This window comes from Falco peregrinus, chromosome 2 (assembly GCF_023634155.1).
Source record: "Falco peregrinus isolate bFalPer1 chromosome 2, bFalPer1.pri, whole genome shotgun sequence".
Taxonomy (NCBI): domain Eukaryota; kingdom Metazoa; phylum Chordata; class Aves; order Falconiformes; family Falconidae; genus Falco; species Falco peregrinus.
The window spans coordinates 122,030,364-122,052,622 of NC_073722.1; the positions used below are offsets into that span (position 1 = coordinate 122,030,364).

At 37.1% G+C, this 22,259-nt stretch overlaps 1 protein-coding gene across 1 annotated transcript in view; it reads left to right on the forward strand.

Annotated features, from left to right (window-relative positions):
- Nucleotides 1-334: 334 nt before the first annotated feature.
- The window catches only part of ANKFN1 (ankyrin repeat and fibronectin type III domain containing 1), a 62,330-nt gene continuing 40,405 nt past the window's right edge, over nucleotides 335-22,259 (forward strand). Inside the window, exons 1-4 of the mRNA XM_013304197.1 lie at nucleotides 335-520; nucleotides 7,707-7,917; nucleotides 12,238-12,432; nucleotides 13,922-14,035. Of these exons, the coding sequence (XP_013159651.1) occupies nucleotides 335-520; nucleotides 7,707-7,917; nucleotides 12,238-12,432; nucleotides 13,922-14,035 (706 nt within the window). The remainder of the gene's footprint in view (nucleotides 521-7,706; nucleotides 7,918-12,237; nucleotides 12,433-13,921; nucleotides 14,036-22,259) is intronic.

The window sequence follows — 22,259 nt, forward strand, 5'->3', positions numbered from 1 at the left end:
CTCACTCTGTCAAAAGGCCATTTCCCTCACTAAATTAAACCATTTCTTCTTATACAAATTAGAAAATAGTTCTGAAATGGTCTGGTTTATTTTTCTATCCTTTATTCATCCTCCCCATAGATATCCATGGGACTAATTCCATAAAAAGCAATTTGCCATGGAACAAACTCAAAAAAATGCTTCTGAGTGTTTAAAAACTGTGTGTGTGAAAGTGAATTTTGCCACAGAAGCCTTGCAATGTGCATTTCAATGATACAGTTCTAATCAATAACATTCGCGTAGCAAAACGCTGTTAAACAGCTGTTGTTTTTCTTCTAGAAACTACTAGCTGAAAATGACACAGCAAATGCATAACTTAAGTCTCCTTCAGACTAAAAAGAACAGCGTGCCATCCTCTCCAAATGCTGCAAAGCGGTTGTATCGGAACCTGTCAGAGAAGCTTAAGGGGAGTCATACATCCTTTGACGAAGCATATTTCAGAGCTCGATCTGACCGGCTCAGTCTCCGCAAGACTTCAATGGTAATTACTTGATATTTATCAAATTGCCAGTTTACTGTCCTATTAATCTCCTTAATCGTTTTGCTTTTAATCTGTCAATTTTCATCATCTCACTTTGTTCCCTGACCAGTGCTGTACATTCTTCCCAGGCTTACCATTTATGATCCTGTGTCAAAATAAAGTCAGACCTTCTTGAAGGCTGAAGAAAAGCTACCTTACTCAAGTGATAATGCTTTATTTTAGGAATAAGATCTTAACTTGCCATTAATGTGACAAAATGTGGATTAAATACATATACACAAGTGCTTCTTTTAAAGGAAATAAGTATTTTAAGAAAACTGAAGATGACTATTAAAGTCATCTTTTTTTCCAAACAGTGCAAGTGGAACTTACATGCTGTGACAGATAAATACAAGGTTGTTCACAGACTGTGCTGATGATCGCTAGAGAAGATCATGGAAAAAGGAGATCACGCATGAAGCAGTCTGGCCTGGATTCCCTACCCTAGTCACAGAATACAGCTGGGCAATCTAGTGCCAGTACAGGAAAGTGTATCAGCACCTGCTGGACTTAACACTCACAAGTGCTCCTATTTATGCCAGTGCTGGTGAAGTTACACAACCTCCAGCACATACATTTTGAAGAATGGACTGTGTTGCTGAAGTAATGGCACAGTGTAAGTTCAGTGCACACAGAATCTTTTATATTTGCTGGAGGAAGATGAACTTGCTGTTGATACTGCCAAAAAAACATGAATTCCCATTTTTCCACAAGTAGGAAGAACAGACACATCCCTCAGCTTCTCTGAATTATTTTGAAGGAAAGAGTTCCTCTCCTCTTCTGAAGAGCCATGACTTATAAGTGTCTGTGAATGCGCCAGGAGACACCTCTTGGAACCATTGTTGCACTAAGGCAAATGCTTAGTGCAATGCAGGACTAAACGCTAAATATTGTTGAGCCAGATAATATTACACTTAGTCAGAAGAAAAAGCACACTGGAATTATATGAATCAATGCAATAATTGAAAATAATTTTTAAATCAATTCAATGACCCTATCCCCTAGGATCACTCTCTTCTTGAACTCAGAGGATCCATGCATGCCCCATGGAAGAGCTAAGCTGAAATGTAGCTTCAGTACATTAGAAAGTAGAGAGACTGTTGTCCCTCTCCTGTGAAGAAAGACTATGACCTGAAGGAAGCAGGGGATCATGGCTCCTTCCTCTCAGCTCTGCCACAGCCAATACATTTTGATTTACAGGAGAAGCCTGAAACCAAATTGGAGCCCGATAGTGGAGAATAACCTTAGCATAGTAGCCAACAACCGTGCTTCTGAGGTAGTGGGTTTCCAGATGCTTTCAGTTTGTAGGGATCATTTGAATTTGGGTCTCTAAGTATGAACTGTAGGAAAAGATTCTTAAGATGAATTTTTTAGCCACTATCTTTTCTTGCCTTTTCTTTTTCAATTGCAAGCTTGTGTATGGCGAGGTGAGTGAGAGAGAAGGATAAACTAGAGCTGGGGACCATGCCAGAGCAGACTGACATGTAGACTGAATGAATGCCTGTCTGTTAGATATCTTCTGACCAGTGCTTATTGAAATATACACTTCAAATTACACACTTCTTCAAATATGGGGCCTTTTGTCATACTTAACTAATGAGAAGAGAAATTGCAAATGAGAATAGCCCAAAGATTGAGGAGCAGCATATTGCTTTTGTGGCTCAAATCCTCTGCTATTCACAGAGCTAACTACTTAAAATCTCACTTTGTCTTCCCTTTCAGTCAGGTGGTGGGACTTCCTGTGCAATTAGTAATCTTAATTAGGAGTCTTGATTTTATGTTGTGATGTGGATGGTAGTTTAATGGGATATAGACTTGTGTTACTTTTGTTTTCCCCAACCTACTATGCTGTCATGGGAATAGCATGACTCTTGTCACTGCTGACCTACAGTGAGCATAGGTACCTCTCAGTATTACCCATCTGGGGTCTGAGCTGGTGTCCACAACAGTCAGGCTCCCACTGAACTCAAAATGCTTTGGATTCCATTCTATCCATTCTGCCCGGGTTTTTTTCACAGTTTTCCCTAGAAATAAATAGCAAGGAATCCATCAGTGAAAGAGTGGAAATACTCCAGCTCAAGTTTCTAGCTGATGTATTTTCTAATCACTGAGTTTCTGTGCTACAGAGCTAAGTCAATAGCTAAAATCATGTCTCCAGACAAGTGAGCAACATTTGTTAGAAATTGTTTTCTTTCGGCTTTGGCTAGTGAAGACTTTTCTTTCCATTCTCTCTTGCTGTGAAACACTTTCCATTCAGTAAATTGTTGTCTTGCTGCAGACATAGCAATGTCCCAAAATAGCTTTATTCTTGAACTCATGTTTATCAAAACAAGTCTTTGGAGAAACTGCTTTAACGTTTTTTCCAACTCCAGTAGCACATAGTGGACTTTTTCAGTCAAACCTGGAGCAAATATCTTGAAAGGGGCACTTCATTTTAATTAAGCTACATAAGATTGCATTTCTAAACACTCCAGCACTGAATCACTTACTGGAACATGGTTATTACTTACTGCAAAGCAATACTGTAGTCCTTTTCAGTATATACATTTGTGCATCAGAGCAACACCTAAATAAATTAATCACATAGCACAGCTGTCTAGCTAATGATTAGAGGCTGCAGGACTGCGTCAAGGAAAAAGCAATGTAAAAACTGCCCCTAAACTTTACCTGATCACTTGTAAATGTGATTCAGTTTCTCTTTGAATCCAATGGTTTTGTCTTTTCAGAGCAGGAGAAAGTAATCTAGTAAATGTAAAAGAAGGCAAGAAATTAGAAGGCTTTCATTAGTATTTGTGGCAATACCAGCTGGACTAAAATTAAGGACATGGGGTGTAAAAATTAAGGACATGGGGTCTAAAATGTACTATGTCTTACCCCTATTTGTATTTCTTACCCGTGGGCTGAAGATGTCTGAATCATGCTGCAATACCAGAGAGTCTTTTACATATAATATGACGAACTTTTTGCAGAAAACTATATAATCTTCAAATATATGTCTGTTTTCTGTATGAAAACATAGTTGGGGAAAATTGTTCAGGTATATAGAACATTTTTCTGGACTTGGAGATCTAGCCTCGATGCACATTCCAAATGGGGCAATTTACTGGCATGGTTGAAAATGAGGTAGATGTTTTTGCTGTTTCACCATAGCATGGTTAGATGTGCACAGCTACGTGGATGAGGGATGCATACATGCCCAGTTAGAAAGCCCATATGCGGTTCCCATGTATTTATACCCTGAAGTCACGAGACCTGCCAACATATTTCAGCCTGTTTCTTGTGTCCAAATTGTTCATTTGGAAAACGTGATATTTGCAGTTTGGTCTCATAATTCTTTGGATTGGATGAAGTACCTTCTAAAATTGATGCTCTGTTTCTTGTTTAAATCAGCATAGCTTTTTCAATCAGTTTTCTAATGAAATAAAGAAATAGAAATTTGCTTTTACTTTTCTCCTTTTGGTGAACCTGAGCCAACAGATTAGCTGGCAAGTGTTTATGAGGAATTAACTTAAGCATGCGCTTAGATTCTGTTCAGCAACTTAACACCAAAATTTCACAAATACTTCAGGTATTTCATTTGGCAAGCAAAAATCCAAAGATGCATTTTCAAAGGCATCTAGGCAGGTCTAAATCTTGATAACTGAATCCAAAAATAACAATTCAAATCAAAAGTTTTAAAATAATTCTACAATAATCACTCAGGTAGGTAAAATCTGTTGTTAAAGTGTGTGTATATATATTTGAAAAGGGCTAAATGCTTTTGTCAGCCATTTCATTGGGTTAATTTCAGCTGTAATACTGGAGTTAGCCATCTTTTTTTTATTATTTTTATGTAACAGGGTTGGGGTTTTTTGTTTTATATAACACAAGAAACTCCTGAGACGTATTACAAGATTTATTGAGTTTCACACAAAACTGGAATTAAAGCCAAATAATGGTATTGACCACTTAGGGTAGCACTCTACAAATGCTAACTCGTTTAACTTTTATGCACACACATAAAACAGATTTTAAAAAAATTACTATTCTGATTTCAAAAAAATGGGAAAACTGTATGTGTACCCTGTGCCACAGAAGTGGAAATGTGAACCAAGAAATACATAGTTTCCTGTCCTTAAGCGAGCACCACAAGCCTGTCATTGAGTAGTCTCACAAGCTGTACCTTTTGTTCAGCTGTCAGATTCTTAGCCAGTGTTTCCCAAAACGAACTTAACTAAAAGAAATGGAAACTAATAGTCATTCAATTTACTTCAGTTCCCTTTGTTAGTAAGCTCTTTATGAATTTACTGTTAAATAAGTAGGTTTTCCTAACTATAAGTAATTACAAGAGTAATACCATTTTGCTTGTTCTCTGACTGGATCAAAATGCAGATGCTTCTGAAGCATAATTACCCTTTATTTACATAAACAACACTATAGAGAAAGTTCCAAAATCAGGAGAAAAAGAATTTTAAATGGTTTTAAATTGTGATGAAATTAATGCTTTTTAGAATGTTGATAAATAGTTTTGAAGAACTGGTAAATATATGTTGCATTTCTAATTTATATGAAACAAAACAGTCTATCAGTTCACAGTTCTGCATTCATAATAATGAAGTTTCAAAGAATGAAGGAGCACAGTTTTGGTTTTTTTTCCCTCTAGGTGGAACATCAATGATCAATTTATGTTAATTTTGAATGCATAGTACAGTGATGTGCAGCTTTTAAATGCATGCCATTGACTTGAGTGAAATTTGATGATGTATCGCATGTATCAGAATCATACCATTAATTAAAATATTTTTAATAATGTAATTTTAATATTTTTTTAAAAAAAATGTAATTAAAATCAATTAAAATTATTTTCGTTTCTAGCTAGAGCCCTTCATCCCTTCAGAATAGGGACAAGACCCTAGAATAAGCGTAGGTTCTCTGATTTCAGGATAAGGTGGTGTTATATAAGCAATACAGCAGATATGTGTAGCTACTGGAATGAAAAGAAATATTGCTGCATTGCAGTAAAAAGTTCTGTCATTTTTAAGTTTTATCTTATGATAAAAGAAACATGTGTTGGCCTTTTTTTCTAAAATTTTCTGGAGATGTACCCTCTCTAATGACAGTATGTGCCCTGAAAGACAGATTTTTTGCCTTGAATAGAGCAGTGGATAAAGAATAATAAATCTAGCTGCTTACCATTCAACTGTTCCTTTTTCTGATAGTTTTCTCTTACACCTAACACGGAAGTATGATCTAAGTATTTGATAACAAAATGAATCTGAATCTTACTATCTAGAGAAGAATCTGAAAGCAAGAATTGGATAGAGACCCATTTCGGTGAAGCACTTGTTTAAGTAGTGTCTTTTATTCTGCATAGAAATCTACAGAAAAAATATTTCTCCAGCATGAGCTATCTTTTATGCTTCTGTCTAAAAAGCAGATTTCCAAATTGGCACTGCACTCCTAGATTTGCTTTATTGCTGCATACATAGTTCACATCATCCTTAGATAGTCATCTAACATAACTCATTTTTCTATATTGACAGTTTTGGGTAAAGGTCATCTTATGTGTATCTGTTGTCTTGTTCTGCTGATCCCTAATATTCAGCATAGGTGGGGTCCACATTAAAACTTTAAAATAACATCATCTTTGCAATTTCTTAGTGAGGCACCAAGACTTCACATGCAAAACAGTAGACCAGAAGCTCTCTGTAAGGCCTGAGAATTTCTGAAGACACTTTTAACTTCAAGCACAACTGAAAAAAAACAAACCCTGTAGGACTGATCGAATCCCAAGGTGTAGCTGTGGACTCTAGTTTTCAGAACTGCTTGCAAACCATTAGTTCATGTGTTTTAGGAGGAGACAAAAGACATTCCACCAGATAAGTGGTCTTTCAGAAAGTGTTGTTTTACTGACAGCAAAACTTGGACAGAGATGTGCTAAATTAAACTTCACCAATTTAAAAAAAGAAATGTAAGTTTTGGTGTGGCTGAAATGCTAATTTCTAATCACAGTAGAGAACAGTTTCAATTCAATATTATATCATAAAGAATACATTATCTTATAAGAATTTTCTGTGTTTCCTCCAGGTGGGTTTCAGGACACAGGAAGCTACTTTACATCATGTAGCTGGATCGCTTGCCCTCTTATGTATCCACTTCTTTAGTATGCCTATTGGCACAACATGTCTAAATAGATCTCAGTTCCTTTATGTGACCACACGCTGAGCCCTCCTTGTTTAGCTGGGCTTTTGCTTCTACTAATTCATTCTTAAGAGGAAAAAAACCTATTGGGTAATGATGGCAATGGGACACTGGGAGAGAATTTAAAGAATCTTGGCAAATAACGTCATCACTGTAGGCTCCAGAAGGATGTTCTCATAACAGAGCCCTGCAGGCCATGCTATTCTCCTGCACCTGCTTCTCCCCAGCTCAGTTAAGAAACGATGGGTTTCTTTTGTATTATAGCATTCATTTATCTCCTTGACATCGGTAAGGAAAAGGTTCGGTGGTCCTCCCTGCTCGAAAGTCAGTGCCATGTATGTTCTTGGTTTTGTCTGCTTGTGTTCTCTGCCATTCAGACACATCACTTTCTGGACATGCACACTAGATAGTCAATTTTTTCAGTCTCATTTCTACTTCTTTATTTAAGGACCTTACATTTCAAAGCTGCTTCTAATTAGAAGTTAAATGCAAAACTATGAGCACCTAGAAATGACTGAAGTGTTTGAATGAACAGTACCGATTACTAGCTCACACCGGAGCTGTGAAGGATTTTCTCCAGAATAGCTTGATTGATTTGGATTTTGGTCACCTGAGTTTATATATTTTTATATAAAATTTTGAGTTTGAAAAAATCAATAGTCCAAGACTCTGCCAAAATCACTTTCATCCACTTTCACGCTGAAAACATGTAATGTCCTTCATGTTGTTTGATTACAGGACAGATGTCTAATAAGTATGGGTTTGTTTTGTATGAGTTTGAATCTTACTTGAATCTTCCCACAGACCTTAATTTCCATGAAATTTCCATGTTACTACCTGAACCTAAGCTGGGGCTGGAGATGAATATTTTTGGAGCAATCTCACAAAACATGATTTTTCTCAATATATTTCTAAAACGCTGACATGTGAAAAGTTTTACTGAATTTTTTTCTTTATTGATACACAGAATTTCCAGTGCAATGAAGCTATTTTTGAGGCCGTAGAACAGCAAGATCTGGATGCTGTTCAGATTCTTCTTTACCAATACACACTGGAGGAACTGGACCTGAACACACCGAACAGTGAGGGACTGACTCCTTTGGATATTGCCATTTTGACAAACAACGTCCCTATTGCTAGGACCCTTCTACATGTTGGGGCAAAGGAAAGCCCACACTGTAAGTAAAGAACCAAAACTGAATTCTCTGAGATAATTGTCTAATAAAGGAGATTAGATTTGCTGTTGGTTTTGGAAATTAGGTACAAAGAAAAACTCCCTGGTTTTATCATAAAGATGATTATACCAACAACAGTGCCACAGTGCTGGAGGACATTTGCAGCAATATCTGCTTGTTGAATGCATGCTCAGTGGATCTTTTTTGTTCTTCATGTCAGATACAGCAAGTGATGAATCAGGTTGGTGATTAACACTGGGGCAGTTGAGTTAATATCAATACAGAGAAAAAAATCTTTAAAAATACGGAAACAGGAACTGAGTGATTCAAAGATCGTGGTCTGAAATACGGAGTTTGTCATCAAAAATGAAAGGACGATAGGCTGTCTAGACTTTGGTTTATTTTGATTATCCTTTTGATTTTGACTATGCTGCCTTCAGGAGACAGGTTGTGTTGAAATCTATCATTTCCATTACCCACAGACTCCTCACTTAAGTGAGAATTTCAAAGTTCTACAGAACCAGAGAAACTCTAAACACAAAACAGACCTCCTCGCTTTACTGGAATACCAATATTGCTTGTAACTACATATTGTAGTTATAAAACTCCTTTGTATTCCTCCGTGGGCATTTTTATGCACAATTTGTGGGTTGGAGGGTGACTTACCAACCCAATTAATCAACTGTATACCATGACACAAACTCTGACGCCTTACTTGTGTCTAAAAATACACCAATGTATGCGAATTTGTTTTAAACTGTCAATGCCTATATTTAGGACATTCCCAGCAAGGCTATAATGAGACTGTGTTTGAGGGGTTCGGCCACTGCAGACTCTGCCATTAATTTGAAGTTAGTTAAATTAACAACATTTAGTGCTGGCATGTCAATCTCGGTGCTCCAGGAAATTGCACCTTGAGGCTACTAACATTGCCAGTTTTTTCACTGGAGAGTGTGTGTGCATGTGTGTGTTAAGTTTTTTTGCCAGACCCTCAGTGTTGGTACACCTTTATTGCTTTTCTATGTCCACAGCACTTATCATTTATTCTGGCCTCCTTTAACCTTCCCTGGAGATTTTTGCATAGTGTAGCTGCTCAGTGAAAAGAGTTTTTTAGTTTTATATTTATTTGTTTATTTTTCTGTCATGGTTCATGACTGAGGCTTTAAAAAAAAGTGTGACAGCATTTAGAGTACATGATTGACTGCTGAAGCAACATTCATTAACCATGACAAATCTAGAGGAAAACACAGTCTTGAGTGTTCTAAACAGCAGTAAAAAAGACTAAACTAATTTTTCATTGACCTCATCTGTAAATAAATGCAGTCTGATGGCGAGCAGGGGCAATCATAAATTAGTATTCATTTCCTGTAATTAATGCAAACATGCCTATGAACACAGAGAATATGAATATATAACCACCTCATTTCCATTTCAAAATATACCCACCAAATTTCCACTTCACTTATCTTGATTTTTAGTTTTTCTAATTGAAATAATGGATAAAGTATTCTCAATAAAAAGCAAATGATTGTTTGGTTTGCATTTTTTTTACCTTAAGGTTTTACTGTTGCTAGTTGAGAGCAAAAGGCAAAATGTTATTTTCAGCACTCAGAACAAAGGTTTACAGCATCTTTGTATGTGGCTTCATTCTTGTGGAACTGATAACAGTCACTTTCTATTTTCTCTAGTCTTTCTGCTTTGCTTTCTGTATTTAACCCATCTTTTCTGTTTGTATGATCTCAGGGCTGCAAAAACATGATCTAGCACCCAGTGGGAGCATTTTTATTTCTCTGTGGTGGGCAGTTGAACAAGACTTCCCCAGGCTAAGTGGGAGGGGAGGGGATTTTGATGAAAATTCTAACTCACCCCAATTTTGCGACAGGACACAAACATCTCTTAATCTGATTGGAAGTGTATAGAACAGACGCACAGATCTGGGAGACTGCAAGGTAGAGGAATTCCCCATTCCAAGTGCACACAGAAAGCTTCCTACAGAGAAAACTCTTGCTTTTCTACCATACTAGCTGTAGTGATCAAACTGAAATCTCATTATAGGCCCTAAACTAACAATGTAGAAGAGAGGATCTGGAGGATAGATAACTTCCATCTGTATCACCTGCATTTCTGCCTAAGATACAGCAGCAGATAAAACAATAGAAAGTAAAACTATGATCTTCATTTCTGTGTGGAGTTCAGACAGTGTAAATCTTAACAGGAACCCAACATCTCTTAAACACAAAATAAGAAAGATCATAGAGTACAGCATTTAAAATATTAATTTAGTTGGGGAAGAGGCAAAGTCCACTGCATTATCTTTTCAGTTACCCTTATTCATCATATACTCATGGTTTGGCTTGGCTTCTTCGTGTGAACCCAAATAAAAGTAAGATTAAAATTTCCTGTGGCTAATTGGACACATTTCCAAGACCTGACAATTGTGGATCAGAATATTGATTGAGCAGATAGAGCCAGATCCTTAGCAAGAACTTGAACCAATGCCATTTCTCAATCACCTGAAGTTCTGGCACATAAAAACTCCTTCCTCAGTCCTGTTGTGCTATCAGATGTGTTATATGCTTATTGCAGGCATGGATCCAGGAAATCGTATCGCCTTTGGCCTCCCAGTAAATGGGCAGTTCTGAAGATACCAGCAGATTCCAGTAAGCCTAGCCATATGTCTCTGATGTCCATATGAAGGATGATCAAACTTCAAGAAGGATGGCTTCAAGCCAGCTTCTGAAAGCAAAGTCTTAGAGACAAACATTCTTCAAAAACAACCTTTTGGATGTCAGAGGCGTTGAGTAATTATTTGCTCTCCTCCTGTGGCTTTAAAGATCCCATGGCACTTTTCACATTAGTATGCAGGGTTATTCTTAGACTCCACTAAACTTCGGTTGTGATATAAGAGAGAGCAAAAGTTAAAACGAGAGGTTCAGAGGATAAAACAAACACCTTTTTCACCATAAGGACAGTAAAGCAGTAGAACAGGTTGCCTAGAGTTGTAAAGCCTCCATCCTGGGACGTTCTCAAGACCAGGCTGGTAGTGCCCTCAGTAACTTGGTCTGACCTTATATCTGACCCTGTTTTGAATAAGAACGTTGGACTAGAGAAGGTCCTTTCCAATCTGATTTGTCCCATAATACTAAGATTCCAGTTTAGGAATAAGACATTCGTGTGCGCAGACATCTTTGTTCATGTGGTGTTTTGATGTCAAAAACCTGTCAGAGCTGGGGGGACCTGGCTGTCCCTACACAGCAACTCCCCATCATTGTAGCTGCTTGTGCTGTGGCAGTGTTTTTGGTAAATAGGGGCCTTTTAAATTAAGGCTGTCTCAGAGTTCTTCTGCAAGTTATTTTCTGTGATTTCAGATTTTCTGCTCGTGTACATTATTTCCTGCATATTGAATGTCAGGTCAGTGGTTGCATTTCTTTTCAGATTAAGCACCTTTATGAGTCCTATTTTCTAAACTGCAAATAGTTTGAACAGTTTCAGGCTAAGAGCATTTCTGAAAAAAAGGAATCGATTCACCCCATTTCACTTGATAATTGAGGAACTGGTTTAGGGCAGTCTTGAGGACTTTGTGCTAAAATCAAACCTATCTTAGTTTGTAAACTATGTGATCTTCATTTTCACCTTTATGTAGCATGCAGTAGTTCATACAGACAATCTGAACTGCTAAATGTCAAATTAAATTGTTCTAAGCACTGGAGAAAAACAAACTCTCCGTGTGTGAAGCTGCTCGCTATCTGTCCAGTCTGTCAGTGGACTGATTAGATATTACATGGGCAAAGCTGTGGCACAAAGAAAACCTGGAAAGGGACCCATTCCATACCAGCCATGGCCCTTGGGCACAAAACTCTCATTCTTAAGTTTACCAATTAGATCTCTCTTTGCTTGTAGAAATTTATATATTGTATGTGTTTATAACTGCTACAACCTTCTCTTTTTCTACGAAAGCTTAGGATATTACAGCAAAGTAGGGGTTGGATAGAAACCAAATGCTGTATTATTTTATTCATGTTTAATATTCCACCAACTTAAAACATATATGCAATTTCAGGCTAATAAAAACATTTTTAAGCATATGAGAAACATTGGAAGAAAAATTTGCTCAATTTATGCATTTCATTAATCCCATTTGAGCGGCTAGATCCATAAGTGTCTAAATTGGCATACTGTAATCCACTTGATGATAAGATAACTACCGGAAGACAAGAGTGTTCAGGGATTTGACCTTCCATGTGTTATACCAGTATGGATAAGGCCAGAATTTTGACACATAAGTCTACCAAGCAATTACTTATTTTTCCCTTTTCTTGGTAGTTTTTAACATGGAATGCAGGTCAGTGCATCTGAGTACATTGGTCCAGGAAGCACAGCAGCGAGTTACTGAATTGTCCGCACAAGTGATGAACGAAGGCCTTGGTACAGACAACACAGACAAAGAGAAGCAACTAAAAGCATGGGAATGGAGATACAGGCTATACAAGCGCATGAAGGCAGGCTACGAGCACGCTAGTAAGTAGAAGAAAATAGCTGCAAAATTCCAAGACAAGAACTCTACAGCTGAGAACACTCTGACTTTGTTGAGCAAAGACACTCTCACTAACTGATCTCAAACCACTGACATGAAGCAGACAAATGTTAGGGTGGGAAAAATGAGGTATATGTCTAAATGGCCTTCCCAAGAGTGAGAAGGAAATTGATGTTAGAGCAATCGAGAACCAAATCTGAGAGCGGCAAGCACATTGCTCCTAAAGGAGTGGGCTGCCAAAAATTAGACCTCCAGACTCGGTTCAGGAACTAATGATTCTGTCCTGCTTATTTCTCTTCATTTACTCCTTGATCTCATTTAATGTGCTCAGAGTTTAAACCAGGATGATTAGAAAAGAATATATGAATAGGGAGAAAGAGGGATGGGAACATTGGCCTTTTTTCTGTTGTAATTTGATTTTTAAAAAATAAATGTATTCTGTTTTAGAAGAATGGAGTTCTAAAAATCTGATCAAACAATGCAATTTCATTTTACACACAAAAACTGTGAAAACATAATCATAATTTTGGCATCCATGTATAACATTTCATCAGCGTAGTCACAGAATGGGTTACTTTTAAACAGTTGTACAAATGAGTCTGTACCCAAAGTAAATGTGAATTTGGGCCCAAGGGAAGGAGTAAAACAGGGCTGAATTTTTCCACCCGTAGATCTTTTAGCCATATCATATTCAATGACATACAATCATCGCCATTAACATTTTTACAACCATATTTATATAAATTTACTTACAGATAATTTTCTCAAATTTATTGTATTCTAAGATTACTTCTTCAAGATAGATGTAGTGCTCCTTGTGTTAGATACACTACTGCTGTATTTCCTGTATTTAGTAAGTATGTGTAATGATTTTTTTTAAATCAATCCCAGCAGTAAGTCATGACTTTTTGTGTTTGGTTTCTGAATTGAGTCTGATTAATATTCTGCAAATTGAGCTTTTTTTTAAAAAAAAAAAAAATCTTGGGCCTCAACTGATAACAAGGTTTTAGAACTATTGCACTGAAACATTTGTGGAATTTGCAATTTCTGAATCACAGTAATGTAAAATTGTTTTCTGTTATTTGATAAATTTGAGTTTGTTAGTGAAACCATAAAGGTTTAATTAGCTCTTTGTGGTTTTTGTCCTTTCTCTCTCCTCCTACCCACCCCAAGAGATTTATAGAGGCTTTTCATTGACATAATTAGCATGAATCTGTTTTATTGGGTTACATATATGCAGGAAGATATTTTTAACCAAAAGGAGCCAAAAACCATGATAGAAACAAATGGTGTCTGCAGGATATTGTTAGCAGGGGCACTAATTAAAATGCTCAAAAGGCAGACAGCACAAACACCTACAACCCAAAGCTCACAATTGCAGGGTGATTTTCAGTGGGTTCTTTGAAGACTCAGAAACATTGTTTGAATAGGATTTGTTGTGCTGAAGAGCTGATGTTTTCTCTTCTCTCCCAGGAGCCCCTGAGGCGCCAACCAATGTCTGTCTCATGGTAACAAGCAGTACATCACTCACTGTCACCTTCCAAGAACCTCTGAGTGTCAACTCAGCTGTGGTGACCAAGTATAAAGGTACTGGATTTAGACATGTTTCATTTACCTTAACAATGTAGAAACTCTGAGGACTAAGTGACAAAGTTATTTATCTACAAGACATTATATTACAATGCCAGTAATGTTTGAATATAATTATTTTCCCAGTTAATAGCTGTAGAAGTGGAATTTTCTTAAAAGATTCCCCAAAGACAGTTTTTATTAAAAAACAAAAATAAATTAACCAAAAGCTTTCTCCATGAGTGCTTTGAAGAAGTTTGCTTGACTCACTGTGGTTAGGACTCAATGACTGGGTTGAGATGAGCAGTTATGAAACACAAGCTAACTTTTGGTGCCTGTGGGTTCCCAAAACCATGTGTATCCTTGTAAATGCCAAACCCACACCACCATTCCTTAAAGGAATGCCTCTGGAAGCTGAAACTTTTGGCAGAGGCATCATACAGCCCAACTAATTAGCTATTCCAGGGCTGCCACATCGTTCTTGGAAGAGCAATACATTTGGGGTGGCACCAGTTAGTTGCAAAGTGGAATGAATAGGAAAATGCTTCCATCTGAATAGCATTTAATAGAAATGGTTTTAAAACAGAATTTCTGTTCCACAGGAAATTCCAACATTAAAAAAAAAAAAGTTTTATTGAAGATTAGAACAAAAATGAGAAATTTTAAAATTTCCTGTTTAAAGGAACTTCCAGGTTTTCTAAAATGCTTGGAACAGTATGTTCTTCAGTGTTAAGGGCAGCAGTCCACAGCGTCCATCTTCCGGTGGGAGCCTGAGTCCTTCCACAGGTCAAGAAACTGAAAAGCACTGTTCTGAAGATCTGAGGCCGCCTTTACCTAGCACAAGGGAGTCAAGGGGTGGGGAGCCTGAAAATTCTTGGTTATTTCCCACTGTGCCTCTCTTAACGTTTCCTGTTGTGTTTGTTTCCTTGTATTAATAATCAAAAACTCATCTGAGAAGTACTTGAAACTTGGATTTCCATACATATAGCAAAAACATAATGGCTGTGCTGTGGGGCAGGAGAATTTCATGTTTCTCTGTGTGGGTGTCACAGGGATTGCTTCAACAGGAGAGATTCAAAAAGCCCCAGTCCATCAAGGGTCCAATAGCTCAGGGAGCTCTACTGAAGGTGGGACTTGCTGGTGCACAGGCTCTGCTGGCATCAAGTGCAATCTCCCAAAGGACTGCATGAGCTTATTTTGGAAAAGGCAGAGTCTGTCTTTCTTTACCCCCCCCCTGTTTCTGGTCAGAGGTTCCAGTCATCACTGGCTATGTCCAGGAAAAATTTTTTTTAAAGTGTAAGGAAAAAAACCCAACCTCCCAGACATCAGTAAAGCCATCAGAGTGATTCCATTCCTGATAGCCTCAGTAGAAGGGTAAATTACTGTATTACACCTAGTCAGCTGTGCAGTGCTGCAGGAAGTGTGATTTTCAAAAACATCAAAGCCCTTTAGAAGCCTAAATCTAATTTTCAGCAATAGCTTGGGTTGCCAGGAAACTAAATTTCATTTAAGGGCTTCCTACTGTCTGATTTACTTGTGAAAACAATACGTAGGCTCCTAAAATACTTAAGGTCTCTTGAAAATATCAGCCTATTCTTTTTAATACATATATTTTAAACAACCTTGAAATATTGGCCACGCTCTAATTATAATGATTGTTGATATTTTCACAGTAAAGCAAATTCCCAAATAGAATTGATTTTTTTAAAATATTTTTTTAAAAGTTGTAGTATCTTTCTTTTATGTATTCATTTAGGTTGAGTCTGTTTTGCACCATGTCCTCTTTTTGGTAAACACAATATTCAGACAAATATAATCCAACCCGACCTAACTTTCTAATCAGACTAGGTAGCATTGCTGTTGTATTTTGAGTTATTCTCATTGGTGATCATTTTATGCTTTATCAAGTTGACAGTTAGTTTTGCCAGAATGTTCTTTTTAAATCCGTTATCCCAGGAGACTTGCATATTTATGGTTAGATAAAAAGAAAGATCATTAATAGCTTCTTTTGGTGACTTTCGGGAATTAATTAAGCACTGGGTGTAGAATTGTTTATTACATTATGGAGTGAGATTCTTTGTGTTAGTTTGAGGGGTCATAAAATGAACCTTTCAAATGATCACTTGCAAGAATGATTAGAACCAGCTAGCAATTACTAGCCCTGAAAGGAGAGCTTGATAACATTGTGTGAGGATCTTTTTAGTGATATATATAAACCTCCTATCCAGAAAACCATCTAAACACTTTGCTAATCCACAGACAAAAATTAGCTGTTAGGGCGGGGGTTTTTTCCCTCAATAATTTATTTTCTTTTTCTAAGAAAATTGAAATTCAGGAGCATTTAAAGCAATATTTAGGGAATACCTGCTCATTAACAGAAGCTAATACCATACTGTTCTTTTCTCTGGACCTGAATTACAGAGGATAAAAACTGACATCACTTCTGTTTGGTTAGCATAGTTCCCTAAAAACAGTGAGAAACTGCCAATTCCTTTTTTCTGTGTCATCTTTTTTTCAACATAGTTTTTCCAAAGCTTTATTTGCCCAAATGTCATTTAGAAACTGGCCTTGGAACATTATCTAACTGTCTGCTATTTTCTTGTGTGTGATCTTTTCCCTTGTTAGCTGTATAACTTACAAATAATAATACAGGAGAATAATACTTTGCACTCACTCTCTAACCACTAAAACCATCTCACTTCATTAGGAGATTTAATTTTAACCACACAGGGTGAACGGGTATTGACTTTGGTGTCCCAGCTGGATGGCAGTTCAGTGACTGCATTCTGTTGAGCCATTGCTTTAAGGAGCCAGAGTATTCTTTACTTCCTCTCCTGGATTGTTGTTTAATGTTGCAGGCACCATCCTAATGGCTCCCTTCAGCTTCCCTCCAGAGAAGGCTACAGCATGGTCGTGGCTGATGTGAAATTATTCCTATGTATATTGTAACTTAGTAAAGTGTTTTGGGGCTGGAAGCAGACAGGCATGACATAAATCAATAATAACAGTAATAATCTGCTCCATGCTAGAGAAAGAGTCAAAGCCAGAGACACCTCACCCCAGCCAGTTTTTGGAAGGATGTGAAGAATCACTGTAATATTGAGTAGAAAAAACCCTGCCCTTGGCTAATCATGCCCTAAAGTCAAACTTCACATCCCATTGTGGAAGTACTTAAGACTTGCTTTAGTTTTACATCTTTGAAAATACAATCAAAACATTCCACACTAATGTACAAAATAACTTGCACAGTTGAAGCTAGGGTAAAATGTTCTGTTACACTGCCATATTGTTACTGCATGATGTATTTTTATCCTAGAGCTACACTATTGTAACTGTCTTGATGCAAAGGAATCCTAGCAGCAACATAATCCAGATAGGCACCACTTGCCTCCCAGTAACAGTCCTAACAGCTCAGCAGCAAGTGCTTGTAGGGCTTTTAAGAGCTGTTGTCTTTCACTAATTAGCCTTTCTAGGGTTCACATGTTCCACACAAGGCACACACATAAGGCTTTTAAAAAAAATAATTATAAGTAATGGTAAGTAATTTTGTTGCACTTACTCTCTGCGCATTTTAAACCTGATTGTTATTTTGCTTTTATATTTAATAAGTACAAGTAAACCTCTTCATATAGCATAATTTTTTTTTCATCCATTTCCCAATAGAAGTAGTCTATTGGGACACAACAATGCTGTGATCCCCAAGTATAGGATAAGGAAGAAGAATGGACATAGCACATTACCTACTAAAAAGGATCACTATGCAATGGAAAATCTCCGTTTATATATTATTTACCATTTTTAAACAAATATCGATATTGCCTTTGGGCAAAAAAATGAAACAGTTTGTATAACCAAAGCTGAGCTAATTTATTTAAGAGCCTGAAACTATTTATGTTTGAAGAGAGAGGAAGAGAGAAAAAAATCTGAGCCATGTTTGATATAGCAAACAGGGCCAATCTTCTCTCTGTTTGGATGTAGCTGTGGATTGGATGCCAAGTTATTTTCCAGATAGTGATGCTAAGCCGTCTAGGCCACTTTAGCCCTTGTTACCTTTTTTAGTTTGATATTTTAGCAGAATATTTCATGTTTGTCAGGACTGCCCAGCTGCCTTCTAGGATTTCTGTTGGATGGAGATATTTTTATTTTTTTTTTCTATGTCAAAGTAGCTCTTAAAAAAAAAAAAAAATCATGTTGGCTTAGATCAGGAGAAGGAGTCTTGCTTGAATTTTGACAAAAAGTCGTTCCCTGCCTCCCTTCTTCCAAGGCAATTTGTGGTTCATTTCAGAATTTTTTGCATGAGAATAATTTAAATTGTCTTTAAATCACTGGTTCGGTCCTAGCTAGATATGCAGTAGCCACAGTTTACTGCTATCACATGTCTGCATGATATGGGTTGGTTATAGTCAAATGCCTTTGTACAGGAAAGGCTGGTGCAATTTGGTGTTACCATTGGAAGTCTCAACTAAAGGATGAATGGAGCTGCCTTTTATTAAGGAACAGCACCTGAGATCATGGGACGAGGAAGCCTGCCAGGTTGGACCTGTATGATATATGTTCTGTAGCTCAAAAAACATCTGTATTTGAGATTCTCAGTTGACATCTCACTGTGCCAACGGAAACTTTTAGTTGAAAATTTCGGTGTCAAAAACCTCAAAGATTTTACAAAAACTATCTACATATTTTTTGTGATTCTGTATTGGTTATCCTTTTACAACCAAATAATCATCATTTTGCGTGGGCTTCTGCTTGTCCCTGTGAGCACAAACAGCATATTCCATATGTTTTGTAATTATGTCTTTGATTTGTCAATAGTTGTCTTGCCATGTTTGATCAAATTTGGATTTGTTCCATAGCAGGCTTCCTGCAGTGATCCTCCTAGTACTGTACAGTAGGTTTGACTCCAGACAGATTTAGCTAGTATTATAGGCAGAGCTTGCACAAAGCCTTAAATATATATATATATATATATATATGACATCTCCAGCTTTTTTCCCCACTTTGGTGGCAATTAACAGTGCACATAGCAATGTTAAAGTCCAAGACAGCAAGTCTGTGTTATCTTTGATTTCTAGAAGAACCCTGATTATGGAAATGAATGCTTGTAGAAGTGAATCTAAGGTATGAAAATGTGGTGCTTTAATATTAATACCTATGCATCTTTCTAAAGTAGAAGTTATGTCACTGCTTGATCTTCTTCCAGTCTATTGTGGAATTAAGTAGCATTCTGCATTCAACTTGATCTTGAAATCTTGAAATCCTTTTCACTTATTCAAAGTTTCTTTGTATATTTTGAAACTCATTCTTTCTTTCCCCAAAACAGTTCTTACTCCATTAAAAAAAAAAAAAAAAAAAAAAAAAGAGAATACATTTCTTTGTAAGACATTTGAATTTATCCTGCTGAATAGGTGTGGTCTGATATTTTTTACAGTAGTTCATTTATGGCATTTTATTAGGTCTCCTGGGCACTTTATTTGCACATTACATTTTCGTAGCTAACAGGACTGTGCAATTTGACTTCTATTTTTATGCCTAGCAAGTACAGAAATGTATAAATGTTAAAACAAACCTTTCTATTTCTAACGCCTGTGAATGTCTGTAGTATGTGTTGGACAACATAAAAATTAATAACTTCTATTTTTTAAGTTTGATATGTATTTAAAACACCTTTGAACATGGGTCACATATTAAGTGACAGTATATTTAACTGATGTAGTTGATCAGACACCAGTTACTCAATTCAATCATTCTTCTGCTTTGTGTTTTATAAGGATTTTGAACAGCAGCTCAAGATGAATGGCTATGAGAAAACCCAGACATACAGGCTCTAGTTTCGAAGTGCCTTTAGTGTCTAAGAAAAAAGGCTCATATCTTGCTGAATTTTAGACTTTGTTTTACCTTCTACGTTTACTTTGACTTATCAAAATTAGTATGGTTTTTTAAGTTATTTGCATGTGGCCAAGCATTATAGCTTCCAGTTCATAGGTATTTCATAGAAGAGGTGACTTTTTTTACAGTCAGTAGCCGGACTGGAACTCAAAACCTTCAGCTTCTGTCTTGGAGGAGGTTCCTGATTTAGATCTTTTGATTCGTGGGTTTGGGAATGCTTCCTCACTGGAGACTTAAACAAAACCAGAATGTCTTCAGAGGGGTTATGGCAAAGTTTTCCTGCTCACCGCTTTGTCTGAAGTCTTCTCTGGTCCATCATGAACTTTTCTGGACCATTTACAAGCATAAAGGGTCTAAAACAAAGTCAGTTTGTCTCTCCAACCAAAATCTGAATCTGTTCTAGTAATTAGATCTGACCCACAGAACTGATAAATGAATGTAAATTTGGAATCGAGCCTTTAGATCTGCTTCAATCTCTTACCTCATGTATTGAGCATAAATTGCAGGGTTTACCATTTTCCTGTATGAGTGTTCAATTAGTTCATGCATGAACACCTAATCAATTTATGTATGAGCACCCAATCAGTTCATGCATAAGCACCCATTTAATTTACTAATGCACACTCAGATGGTTCACAGATGAGCACCCTATTAGCTCATGTCTAAGCACCCAATGAGTTAGTACATAAGCACCTACTTAGCCCATGCCTGAGTGCTGTGTTGGGCATATATGACAGGTTTCAGTAGCCAAGGGACACTGGTGTGGGGGGAGGTCAGGAGTTGCCAGGTGCTGGTCACAACTTTCCTGGCTAGCTCTAAATGTGGTGGAAAAGCCCATTGCTGAGTGTAACCCCATGGTGAAGACAAGGGAAGTTGACAGTAGGAAGGGGGGAGGGATAGGTGTTTGGCTTAAGTTGAGCCTGGGAAAGGCAGTGGAAAGGTGTTCACTTAAATGTATGTTTGTTTGTTTATGTTTTCTTTCCTCTCACTCTGAATGAGTGATCAGAAGTTTGTGTTAATTGGCAATAAATGAAATTAAGTAAAAATTCCTCAAATCAAGATAGTTTTGCCTACAACACCTGGCTGCACTGCTAGGAAAAGGTGAAAGCTCTTTAAGTTACTTTAGGGATTAGTTTGTAAAGAAATAAAAGCCTTAAATATGATTCATCAATATCTGTGCAGCTAAGTCCCTCTTTAAAAACATATTACAGGTGAACCAAAGGAGAATCCCCTTGAACGGGTTACTTGAATCAGCGTTTCTGTATTTACTTTCTTTGTTAACAGTGCTTGCTGGTCAGTGTTCTGGTTTGTCTCATACAGTGTGATAGATTACTTGTTTGCATTTTCCCAACTGCTCATTATTAATTAGATTTTAATGTATTATATTTTGGGGAGAAGCTGAGCCTAATCTATGCATGCTTCATGCAAATGAGTACTCCTTGTGTTCACAAGCTTCCCCACCAGCTTTGGTTACACAGATTACATGAGTAAAACATACCCACTGGGAGTGGAAATTTGCAGAACCAGAGCCAAGCCTGTTATACCTTTCTAGGATGTGAAGCCTTTGCATAAGAACCCCATTTATTCTCCAATTCCTTTCCACAGTTCTAACATGTATTTTCTCCCACTTTTCTTTCTACAGCCAGAGTGGGATATGTTTGTCATTGCAGGGCTGAGACCCAAATCTTGGCTGTTATTATAATCCATGGTAGCTTTTTAACCACTGGCCCACATTGGAAGGCAATGTGCACCCACATGGCACATTTTCTTAGTTATTTATAAAATATTAGTAAGATGTCATTTTCACTAACAGAAAGGAAAAAATTTCTTTTTGTACTGGAATAGCTGACCTCATTAAAAATGGATAAAGAATTACTAATAGGAAAACACTAATTAAATACTTGAGAAAAAAAGGTCAATTTCTTAATTTTCTCCTGATGAGAATTTTATTACAATGCAATAAGAATAGTATCTTATAAATCATTTATATAACATAGATTTTGCTATAAGATGAACTAGTGAAATCATGATCAAGCAAAGATGTGTCTTTGACACCCAGCCTGCTGTCGTAACACTTTCCATAAACATCAAGACATAAAATACAGTGTTCTGATCTGGGCCAAAGGAACATCCAGAAAGAGGGCCACAAGAAAGGTTAGCTAACATTATCAGTTATCAGCAGGCTTGAAAGGTCAAAGAGCCCACGGCAGTTTGGGAAGAAGCTTTACTGCAAATAAAGTATTTGATACAAAACAATTCTCTGAAACGAGTATCATGAAGATTTATAGCCACAGAAGTTTCAAATGAAGATGTGCTCTCTAGGAATAGGCTAGGAATGCTCTTCTTGGTACTCTTC